The sequence below is a fragment of the Sprattus sprattus genome (assembly GCF_963457725.1).
Source record: "Sprattus sprattus genome assembly, chromosome: 19".
In the NCBI taxonomy this organism is placed as follows: domain Eukaryota; kingdom Metazoa; phylum Chordata; class Actinopteri; order Clupeiformes; family Clupeidae; genus Sprattus; species Sprattus sprattus.
In genome coordinates, this window is record NC_137917.1 from 17,669,275 (window position 1) to 17,681,502 (window position 12,228).

A 12,228-nucleotide genomic window follows, 5' to 3' on the forward strand; every position below is an offset into this window, starting at 1 on the left:
TTGTACTCACACTCTTTCTATCTCTCCCTTTTTTCTTTCTGTTTATGTCACCCTCTCTCTCTCTTACCTTTTTCTCTGTGTGTGTGTGGCGTCCTGTCTTGTGTCTTCCTCTCTATCTGTAGATCATTTACCACAAGCAGAACCCAGGTATTGACTACGAGTACTACATCCCAGTGGAGAAGAAGAGAGAAGGAGAAAGAGAGAGAGAGAGGGCCCGAGATGGAGGCAGGGCACCGCTCCGAGAGATTAGTAAGTCTCTTCATTTTACACACACACACACACGCACGCACTCACACACGCACACACGCACGCACACACGCACACACACACACACACACACAGTCTCTCCCTCAGGACTTTAAAACACTTAAACACACTCCCATCCCTATCGCCCTGGTTTTCAAAACACACTTACACACACACACACACACTCCACTCCTTTCCTCTCCCCCTGGTTTTCACAATGCACGCGCACACACACACACACACACACACACACATGTTCACATACACTCCACTCCCTCTCCCCCTGGTCTTCACAACGTGCGCACACACACACACACATACACACACACACACACACACTCACACATACACACACACACACACACACACACACACACACACACACAAACTCCCTCTCCGCCTGGCTTGCAGCACACATCTTGAGTGTGTTAAGTTTGCCCTGACATGACACAAAGGCACTCACTCTTCGCAGGGAGCAACCGCAGGATAAGAGAGAGCTTCAGCACACGTACTGATTACTGTGTTGTGACACAAAATGATAGATTGTCATTTGATTACATGGAAGTTTGAGATTCTTGTGTTATTTTATGGAACCAACGGATTGTTGTTTACTATTTTGAAGAAATAGTTATTGTTTAATTTCATGGGAGCAATGGATTATTGGGTACTGTAATTGCATGTTAACAGTGGGGGTTTCTGTGTTGTAATACACGGTATATGATTTACAGTTGAATGTGTTATCATGTCTGTTGTGTTGATAGATTAAACTTGTATGTGGAATGGTTTATTGTGTGTGTGTGTCCATGTGTGTGAATGGGATATGCTTTTTTCCAGCAGTTCCCATTGAAGAGTGAGAGAATGGGGTTATAGGGTGTGTTGCCTGTGAGCTCATTCGCTTGTGACCATTGCACTGACATCACTGTATGTGTGTGTATATATGTGTGTGTGTGGTGTGTTTGTTTGTTTGTTCGCGTGTGTTTTGGGGTGTATGCAGCTGTGTGTGTTTGTGTGGATGTGTGTGTCACTATGTATGTTTGCATGATTGTGTGTGTTTTGTCAAAGGATCTATATCTTGTGTGGGGTTGTCGGTACGTGGGTGTGTCTGTGAGTGTGTGCATATTTGTGTGTGAGGCAGTGTGTGGGTTCAGTGTTATTTTGATAGTCTGGTGGTGAGGTCAGGGTTAGGGGTAGGGTTAGGGTAGGGTAAGAGCTAGGCTTTGGGTAAGAGTGAGATGAGGGATAGGGTTGTGGAAAGGTCAGGTAATTGTGACTGTCCTCTGTATCATTCTGTCTCTTTTTTTCCTTTTTTATCCCTCTTTCCTTCTCCTTCCCTCCCTCCCTCTTCCCTTCTCTCTCTCCCTCCCTCCCTCCCTCTTCCCTTCTCTCTCTCCCTCCCTCCCTCTCCCTTTCCTTCTCTCTCTTCCTTCCTCTCGCTCTCTTACTCCATCTCCTCTCTCCATCTCGTTCTCTGCCATCCTCCTGCTCTCTCTCTCTTTTTCTCTCTCTCTCTCTCGCTTTTTCTCTCTCTCTCTCTCTTAGGTGCTCTCACTGTCATCTCTGAGGACCCCATCCCTGCTCCCCCTGTCTCCTCATCCCCCTCCTCTCCTGCTAGATGGATACCCGACAGGTCCCGCCCACGCGGCTCAGCACCCAATCGTAACGCTCGAATTCCCCCTCGCACCGACGTGCCATTGGACAACCAGCCTCCATTTGTGTGGCGGAGGGGCCCGCTGACAGAATGCTCTGCCTCCTGTGGAAAAGGTCAGAGGTCAATAGCTCACCTGATTGTGTGTGTATGAGTTTGTATGGCTTTGTCTGTGTGTGTGTGTGTGACTGTCTGTGTGTGTAAGAATGATTGCTTACATTTACTACTCTTGTATTACTTAGTATGTGTGTATGTGCACGTGAATGTATTTGAAGCCACGTGTTTGATTTTTTCTTTAAGCCATGATCACTGTTTCTGATTAAACCCAGCTATGTTCTGGCTGCCTTTGACTCTTGGCTTTGGTTGGGGTTGACTGTGTGGTTTTGTGATGAACTACAGCTCCTCCTCCTGGAGGCTTAAAGCACTGCAGTATGTGCAGATTCAGCAGTTTGCCCGTGTGTGTGTGTGTGTGTGTGTGTGTGTGCTGATAAGGTCAGCTCTTTGTGTGTTTTAAGGCCTTAATGCTTCTGTGTGTGTGCACATGTGTGAGAGCTGTTATATAATTTGTGTGTATATGTGCAGGGTCTGTGTAAACCGATCTGTGTGTGCATGCGTGTGTGTAGGGTCCCAACACAGGGTCATTGTGTGTGTGAACCGTCACACTGAACAGGAAGTTCCTGAGGGGAGGTGTGACTCAGCATCCAGGCCCCTTCCAGAGGAAGAGCCGTGCAACGTGCACTCCTGCCCTCCATTGTAAGTGTATGTGTGTGTGTGTGTGTGTGTGTGTGTGTGTGTGTGTGTGTGTGTGTGTGTGTGTGTGTGTGTGTGTGTGTGTGTGTATAAATGTTTTATGACAATGGCAGAGTGTAGCCACAAGTATTCTTAGTCATGTCCCCAGAAAGCAACTAACCCTAGAACATATTTTCATTATCTCATGCTCATGCGCTTTCTTTTCCATGTGTACGTGTGTGTATGTGTGTGTGTGTGTCCGTGTGTGTGTATATATTCCCATGTGTGTGTGTGTGTGTGTGTCCCTGTGTGTGTATATATTCCCATGTGTGGGGTTGTGTGTGTCCGTGTGTGTGCCTGTGTGTGTGTGTAGCTGGGAGACGGGCGTCTGGTCAGACTGCAGTGTGACGTGCGGTCGGGGCCTCCAGCAGAGGCAGCTCCAGTGCCGCCTGAGCTTCGGGAACCGCACCACCATGGTGCACCCCCAGCGCTGCGCAGGCCTCCCCCGGCCCGACGCCACCCAGCCCTGCCAGCTCAAGGTCTGCTCCAGCTGGGAGGTCAGCTCTGACTGGAGCTCTGTAAGTCACAGTTATCGCTCTATGCGTGTCCGTGCGTGTGTGTGTGTGTGTGTGTGTGTTTGTGTGTTTGTGTGTGTGTGTGTGTGTGTGTGTGTGTGTGTGTGTGTGTGTGTGTGTGTGCGTGTGTGCATGCGTGCGTGCGCGTGGTTGGGGACGGGTGCAGGGGAGGAGGGGGGTGTTGTGTTCATGTGTGTTGAATGTACATAAGTGTGTGTAAGTCTGTTTGTCCACTTACTTATGAATGTATATGCATTTTCCCTGTTCTCAGTTGACTTACTGTATATGCGAGTGTATGAGAGAAGGTGCTTCTCACAGTGTGACAGAGTGTTTGTGAGATCGGTCACTACATGCGTCCTGTTTACATGTGTTTGCCCTGGAGTGAGCGCCTCTGTTTACGCGTGTGGATGGCTTGTGTTTGATGTGGCAGTGCTCAGTGGACTGCGGAGTGGGGAAGAGGACCCGGAATGTTCGATGTGTGAGTAACCAAGGGGACGAGGTGGGTGACGCTGAGTGCAGTTCCAGACTCCGCCCACAAAGAAGTGAAGATTGTCACATGGGGCCATGTGTGACCAACTGGTACATCACTGATTGGACAAACACTGTGAGTACAGGCCAATGGGATTGAGCCATCCAGGTTCTATCACTACAAGATTCGTGAATGAAGAATTATTTATTAGGGATAATGTCTAGTCCACCAGTTAGTATAGGAAAACAAATCCTGACGGGTTTCGTCCTGAAGACATGTATTTTCTTACTATATAGACTGGCGGACTATACATTATCTTGCCAAAACAATAAAAGACATCTCCCAAAATACCTCTTTTTAATGATTTTGTTGCCATTACGTGACAACCTATTACTTGCAGAATTATATGGATGATGTGAATTAGAAGCACAAAACCTGTTGCCGCTTTTTTTGCAGTGGTCAATATAAAGAAATATCAAATCTCAGAATGTTAGGGTGGCCCATTCTAATCAATGGCATTTCTTTGAAACATTCTGATTAGCCATATAATAAAATAAATTAATTGTCATGCATTCTTTTATTCTAATTTCATATTGTTAGCCAAGTCTCTCATACCTGACATCATTTCCCACTATCTTCCACTTCCCTCTCTCTGTCTCGCTTTCTCTTCCTCCCTCCATCCTTCTCTTTCTCTCTCTCACTCTTCCTCTCTCGTTCCCTCAGTGTTCGGCGGAGTGTGGTCCGGGGATCCAGCGGAGGGAGGTTGTGTGTGTGACGCGTGGAAAGGGCGGAGAGGGCGGTGGGGGTGGTGACTGTGTCGGGGAGAAGCCTGCGGACATGAAGGCCTGCAACGGGGGACCCTGTGTGCCCACGGCCATGTGGTTCAGTGGGCCATGGGGACAGGTGAGACAGAGAGAGAGAGAGAGAGAGAGAGAGAGAGAGAATAAAAAAAAATTGTAGAACCCAATAATTTAAGATTTCCTGATGGGAGTAATAACACCATATAATTAAAAAACTTTTGCCAAGCCATCAAAACTTTTGCATTATTGGAAACTGATTACATTATTGGGCAATGCAAAGTATCTCAAAGGGCATTGCAAAAACCCTCATAAACTAACTGAATATTATTTACAGTCTGCCCTTGAAGACACAGTAAAAAGTAATCTTTAAATAATTACATCAGTTGTCTCATCCATTTAACTCTGCACATGCAAACCCTCCCTAATTGTGTGCTGTTTATTTCCACTCCCCTTACAGTGCAGCTCACCATGTGGGAACGGAACCCAGCGCAGAGACATCATCTGTGTCCAGAAACTGGGGAGTGATTACACTGTGACACCAACCAGCGAATGTGCACACCTGGAAAAGCCTTTGCCAGTGCAGACATGCGAGTTGTTCCCCTGTGAACCACAGTGGTTTACCACACAATGGAGTGCGGTAAGAGAGAGGGATGGAGGGAGGGAGAGAGGGAGGCATGGAGGGAGACATAAAGAGAGAGGGATGGAGAGAACGAATGAGAGAAGTAAAAGGCTGATGGGGGAGTTGTATCGCATGCTGAGTGCTTGTTCCTGTGTTCTTTTCTACAGTGTTCTCGCACATGTGGCGAGGGGACACAGGTCAGGGAAGTACGGTGTCTCAGCCCGGACAAACAGCACAGCTTAGACTGTATCCAAGACACCAAACCCCCACAAGAGCAAGTCTGCAATGTTTTACCTTGCAGCCCACTTGTTGCAGGTGAGTGTGTGTGTGTGTCTCGCTCTCTTATGCATAATATCTGAATCATGTATATATCTGCATTTCTATCCCTACCCTGTTAAATGTCATCAGTTGATTTTACTTTGTAAAAATGCATGCAAAGTGATTTCACTGAAAAAACATTTTGATTAAACATACTTATTTGGCTTGAGTAAAATAAACTATAGGAATTATATGTTATGTAAACTGAATTTAACTTCAGTTTAACCTACTCAAACAAATGCTTACTATTCTCATAAAAATCAGTCTTTCAATATAGAAACTGATAAAAAAAACTAAATACGTATTAATCCTTTATTAACTGTAACTTTAAAGTGAAACATAATTTTAAACTATATATACAGCCGCGGAAAAAATTAAGAGACCACTTCAAAATTATCAGTTTCTCTGGTTTTACTATTTATTGGTATGTGTTAAAGTAAAATGTACATTTCTGTTTTATTCTATAACCTACTGGCAACATTCCTACCAAATTTCAAATAAAAATATTGTCATTTAGATCATTTATTTGCAGAAAAATGACAATTGGTCAAAATAGCAAAAAAGATGCAGTGTCTTCAGATCTCGAATAATGCAAAGAAAACAAGCTCATATTAATTTTTAAACTACACAATACTAATGCTTTAACTTAGGAAGAGTTCAGAAATCAATATTTGGTGGAATAACCTTGATTTAAAATCACAACTTTCATGTGTCTTGGCATGCTCTCCACCAGTCTTTCACATTGCCGTCGGGTGACTTTATGCTACTCCTGGCGCAAGAATTCAAGCAGCTCGGCTTCTTTTCATGGCTTGTGACCATCCATCTTCCTCTTGATCACATTTCAGAGTTTTTTTAATGGGATTCAGGTCTCGAAATTGGGCTGGCAATGACAGGGTCCTGATCTGGTGGTACTCCATCCACACCTTTACTGGCCTGGCTGTGTGGCATGGAGTATTGCCCTGCTGGAAAAAACACTTCTCAGAGTTGGGGAACATTGTCAGAGCAAAAGGAAGCAAGTTTTTCTTCCGGGACAACGTTGTACTTTGCCTGGCTGAGGTTTGTAAAAGACCATAAGGATTGAACCAAAGCTGACTGGAGGTCCCTAAGTTCGTCTTCTCTGATGAGTCCAATTTTCAGCTTTGCCCAACACATGGTCGTCTGATGGTTAGACTGAGACCTGGAGAGGCCTACAAGCCACAGAGTCTTGCACCTACTGTGAAATTGGACTCATCAGAGAAGACGAACTTAGGGACCTCCAGTCAGCTTTGGTTCAATCCTTATGGTCTTTTACAAACCTCAGCCAGGCAAAGTACAACGTTGTCCCGGAAGAAAAACTTGCTTCCTTTTGCTCTGACAATGTTCCCCAACTCTGAGAAGTGTTTTTTCCAGCAGGGTAATGCTCCATGCCACACAGCCAGGCCAGTAAAGGTGTGGATGGAGTACCACCAGATCAGGACCCTGTCATTGCCAGCCCAATTTCGAGACCTGAATCCCATTAAAAAAACTCTGAAATGTGATCAAGAGGAAGATGGATGGTCACAAGCCATGAAAAGAAGCCGAGCTGCTTGAATTCTTGCGCCAGGAGTAGCATAAAGTCACCCGACGGCAATGTGAAAGACTGGTGGAGAGCATGCCAAGACACATGAAAGTTGTGATTTTAAATCAAGGTTATTCCACCAAATATTGATTTCTGAACTCTTCCTAAGTTAAAGCATTAGTATTGTGTAGTTTAAAAATTAATATGAGCTTGTTTTCTTTGCATTATTCGAGATCTGAAGACACTGCATCTTTTTTGCTATTTTGACCAATTGTCATTTTTCTGCAAATAAATGATCTAAATGACAATATTTTTATTTGAAATTTGGTAGGAATGTTGCCAGTAGGTTATAGAATAAAACAGAAATGTACATTTTACTTTTACACATACCAATAAATAGTAAAACCAGAGAAACTGATAATTTTGAAGTGGTCTCTTAATTTTTTCCGCGGCTGTATATACTGACATATTGACATTGGACAACAACATACATATTACCCAGCAAACATCATTGCAAATCTGAATATGACAAAAATACCAAAGAAAAAAATAAATGTAATCGTTTTTTAATAGTTTCTATAGTGTATGTAGGATAAGCATATCATTTTGTTATAGATTGCTACTATTTTCCCCCAAAAATAATAAAAACCATGACGGAGATAAGTTTGCCTTTTCAATATCATATATAGCATTAAACACTATCTACTGTGTAATACTTGGTCATTTTTGAACACAAGTGTAACAGAGAGGTGGAGATTTGGGTCTTAGACTACTGTCAGACGCAGTACTGGGGGGGCCCGTCGGTAGACATAAATATGTCAATGATTGGGCATGGCTACAGGCCCCTAGGCCCCAGGGGTCCAGGTGCAAATGCACCTGCTGCACCCTTGTAGTAACGCCCCCTTGATACAACACACAGTACCTCTAACGCAAGATCTACATGCATCTACTTCGGCCAAATACACTTCAATGGCTGAATGTCTTCATGTTGGCTAGTGGGGTTTTGAACTGATAGAGAACAGATAGATAAGTTAAAGTTCAAAACCCCACTGCCTTTCATAGCAGAGCAGACACAGACAAACGACACACAAAAGCATTAAGTGTTTCTGACCCCCTCAAATACACTGATCAATGCTACTTTACATAGTAATCGATTTTATTTTGAGATTTTGCCAATGGGCCATAATGTTAATCCTGACCAAATGTTTCTGGTGAGGTCAGGTGTTTACGGGTCATGTGTTGATTGTTACCACCACTGCACAGGCTCACATCCAATGTGTGACCATACTAGATTATCTGAAGGAACTCTAGAGTGACTGTAAATGTAAATAAATGAGTCAGTTGTGCTTTTTCTCTGCTGAGGTAAGGATAGCTTGATTTGTACTTGTAAGAATGTCAACATAAGCCCCTAAGCACAACAAATGTGTTTACTTTGAAACTATTATTAGTATTTACAGTGTATGTGAATGTGAGGGAAATCTCACTGTCAATTTTGTCTTTGGTTTCTTTACTTCTCTTTCTATCTCTCTTTCTCTCTCTCTATCTCTCTCTATACCGTATCTCTCTCTGTGTCTCCCTCTCTCTCTCCCTCTCTCTCTCCCTCTCAGATGCAAACTGCAGAGACGTTCGTTTTAACTGTATGATGGTGGTCCAGGCGCGCTTGTGTGTGTACTCTTACTACAAGACAGCCTGTTGCGCCTCCTGTACTCAGAGTGCCTTGCGAGCAAAAAGACACTGACCTAAACAGCAGATGTCATCACTCATCACCCACCCAGGGGCCCTGCGGAGGAGTGCAAGCCATGCTGTGATTGGCCAGGGACAATACCACATGCCTGAGCTCAACCAATCACAGACTAGAACAGGTATAATCCCCAGGAGATAGCCAATCACAAACTTCTTGCTGGGATGGACTTCGCTGCAAAGTGCTGACCGAGGATTAGTTTGCCTTCACCCAAATGCCCTATCCCTTCACTCGGAGCTAAGAAGCAGCACTGGTCCCAGACCTGTGCTCAGTGTCATGCCTGACGCCTATACAAACCCTGGTATCCTGCTGGATACGGTAGATATGCACATTGGCGATGTGAACATTTTGTGCTTTGTGATGTATATTTGTATATGCCAAAAAACATGAATGAGTTATTTTCTGTGCAGGCTGTATTGCAGGTCATCCAGAAAGCAAACAGAAAAAGTCTAAATGAAAAGAAACACTTGAATGTAGACGTCCCCGCTAAAACACAGAACCCAAACTATTTTTTGAGACGATTTTTAATGTCAAAACCTTAAATAACAGCAAGGCAAAAAATGAATGTAACCCAACCAATGCCGTCACGCCTTCATGTGCTCATCCTCACTGCTGTGCTCACACACACAGAGGCAGGCTGCTAGTAAAGCACCATATAATGTCACGTCACGTCCTGTGCTCGGGGTTCGGGGGGTGGGGGGGGGGGGGGTCTGGGGGGGTTATTTGAATGTCCAGTTTTCATGATGAGAGGTATGGAAGACAAACGAAACAAACTGTTTCCAAAATGAGCTGAAGTTGGGTAGCTTGTGCTAGATTTTTTTGAAGCACGATGGACAGGATCAGTGTATCTGACACCAGTGGACAGTTCCTCACTACCACATGAATGATCCGTGTATCAGTGGATAGTTCCTACCACATGAAGGGGGCACTGAGCAGGCAGAAGATGGTAATGTTTAACTTTATTATGCACTTAGGCTAAGTAAAACTTCATACTGACCAGTAATAGTTTTATCCGTCTTACTTTTCAGAAGGTGCTTCATGTTCTTTCATTGTAAAATAAGAATGTGGATAAGTGGATATTGACAAGCCCAAATATGGATGAATCTGACTATTTACTATGAGTAAAGGTTTTTCAAATGGGAGGTAATTGAAAAAGGTCCAAACAAACAAACTAATTTGGTCCATTGGTGTAAGCCTTCATTGTGTCTAGTTATATTCACAGCATGCAGGTGTTGCATGACTAACCCACTGCTTCATAATTATACATATGCAGATTATGATTTGTACTCGTCATAATCAATGAGTTTTTCAAACTGTTTCACACAGCATGTGTCATGCTGGTGTGTGTGTGTGTGTGTGTGTGTGTGTGTGTGTGTGTGTGTGTGTGTGTGTGTGTGTTTGGGGAGGGGGGTGGTGGTAAGCACACACACACACACACACACACACACACACACACACACACACACACACACACACACACACACACACACACACACACACACAGTCAGGCACTCACTCTTCCTCACATACATAGGTGCACACTAGGAGGTGGGAACTGGTATTTTAAATCCTGCTTATCCCTTTGCAAGCCATTATGGTTCGGTCCAACAGATGTAGCCAAAGCCTCTGTCGGAATACATCAGGCTAAAGACAAGCCTCTGTGTCATTTAAGGATCTCTCTCTGTGTGTGTGTGTTTGTGTGTGTGTGTGTGTGTGTTTGTGTGTGTGTCTCTCTCTGTGTGTGTCTATGTGTGTGTGTGTGTGTGTCTATGTGTGTGTGTGTGTGTGTGTGTGTGTGTGTGTGTGTGTGTGTGTGTGTGTGTGTGTGTGTTGTGTGTGTGTGTGTGGGTCATGTGTGTGTTTGTCAGAGTGACAACTTTGTCTTTAGGTTATGTCGTCTTTGCATCTGTTTGTAGATAGTGGATTATGAAGTTTTTTCTGTTGTGTTTGAGACAGTAAGAGTGTTTTGCATTATTTACATTTATGTCCTAGATTGCTTTTAGAGACAAAATTACTTTTATACAAAATACAAAATGGATAGTAATTTATCTGTCATAAAAAGGACATAATTTATTACACTTTTTCCAAACAAAGTTGTAGCAAAGGGCTTCTTGTTACTCTTTTAAGAATTTTACTGTCAAGATGTTATTATTGTGAAATGTGATTTTATTGTAATATTTTTAATGACAAACCAGTGTGTGAAACATTTATCATCATGCTTCATTGGAAATAAACAGAAAATACCACTTGTCTTCCTCTTTTAATTCATCTCTAAAAATTGGCTCGTTTCTATATGCCCCATATTTGTTCTATAGCTATATGCTTGCACATCCACATTAGGAAGCACGAATGGCATCTGGACGGCATCTGTCTGAGTTTTCCATCACGAATCAAAATACTTCCCCCAGCTCATCTGGCGGGTGGCGTGACGGGTTTTTCCTCCTATATCACGCAAGCCATGGATATGTTCCTTTACACTGGGCTACTCCATAGAACAGTTGAGGCCTGGATGTTGTGTGCAGTACGTCATATTCACCGGCAGATGGCAATGCTCTTCACTGTTCACGAGCGCGTTTGATTTTCGACTGAAGATCAAGCAAAGCATTAAGGTCCCGCATACGTCACGCGGGGGAGAGATCTCCGTGCCTCACGCCATCGTTTCGATCCGTGAGACTGCGAGGGTGTTCCGTCGGCTACGCGTGCCAACAAGGCTTCGTGACCCAACCTATGGGTCCGCGCGAATTTATATGCAGAGAGGGCGGGGGAAGCCAGGGAGGTCGACAGTGAGGAGGAAGCTGAGGGCACGAGAGGCAGATGGTGACCTTTCAAAGCAAATCACTGTGAACTCTGTGACTTAATATGAAGAAAAGAAGCGTGTGTGTTCATGTGTGTGCGTGTGTGGTTGTGTGTGTACATAGGCCTAGCCTCCTGTCAGTTGAACTAATAAGTACTTAAACACATTTTTATTCGTTATTTTTTTTAACCAATTAAGACAACGGAGCATTCCACTTAAATGCCCTTTTAGTATCAAGGGCAGGGTATGGTGCTGAAATGATAACAAAACTTTTACCTCATGATGCCCTCAGAAAATATCTTCGGTAGGCCAATGTGTCCAGCTGAGATCCGTTTTTAAGGAGTGATAAACGGCAGGGGAAGGGGTGCCTCCCACCACGTTGATGTTACATCTCCAGTGTGTAGGATGAGTGTGCTTCTGTTTTGGGCAAGAAGAAGGGAGAGGGGTTCTTTGTGCACGTGCGTGTGTATGATTGTGCGCGCGCTCCCCGGCAGTATGGAACGCTTCAGCACCACGGTCAGAGCTCGCGGCCAGAACAATAGGAGGCTCTGCGGGCCAGAATGTCAGAGCCCATCGCGCAGTGTCAAACTTGAACCAAAAACGAAAAATCATATCCCTCTTTTAATGTCAAATCAAGTCAGCTTTATTGATACAATCCACTCCTCAGCTGGGCCAAAGAGACATCATGCAGTCAATTTTGAAGATAAGGACGATCATTACACCAGAGCCTGGGAATGATGACACCCTCAGTCATG

The 12,228-nt window shown here is 44.1% G+C and overlaps 1 protein-coding gene across 1 annotated transcript in view; it reads left to right on the forward strand.

The window, feature by feature from the left end:
- The window catches only part of adamtsl4 (ADAMTS-like 4), a 42,979-nt gene extending 33,623 nt beyond the window's left edge, over positions 1 to 9,356 (forward strand). The window contains exons 9-17 of the mRNA XM_080858183.1: positions 123 to 249; positions 1,786 to 2,007; positions 2,515 to 2,644; positions 2,994 to 3,198; positions 3,626 to 3,799; positions 4,388 to 4,567; positions 4,922 to 5,101; positions 5,251 to 5,398; positions 8,546 to 9,356. Coding sequence (XP_080714309.1) covers positions 123 to 249; positions 1,786 to 2,007; positions 2,515 to 2,644; positions 2,994 to 3,198; positions 3,626 to 3,799; positions 4,388 to 4,567; positions 4,922 to 5,101; positions 5,251 to 5,398; positions 8,546 to 8,676 — 1,497 coding nt within the window. The 3' untranslated portion in view covers positions 8,677 to 9,356. The remainder of the gene's footprint in view (positions 1 to 122; positions 250 to 1,785; positions 2,008 to 2,514; positions 2,645 to 2,993; positions 3,199 to 3,625; positions 3,800 to 4,387; positions 4,568 to 4,921; positions 5,102 to 5,250; positions 5,399 to 8,545) is intronic.
- Positions 9,357 to 12,228: the final 2,872 nt, after the last annotated feature.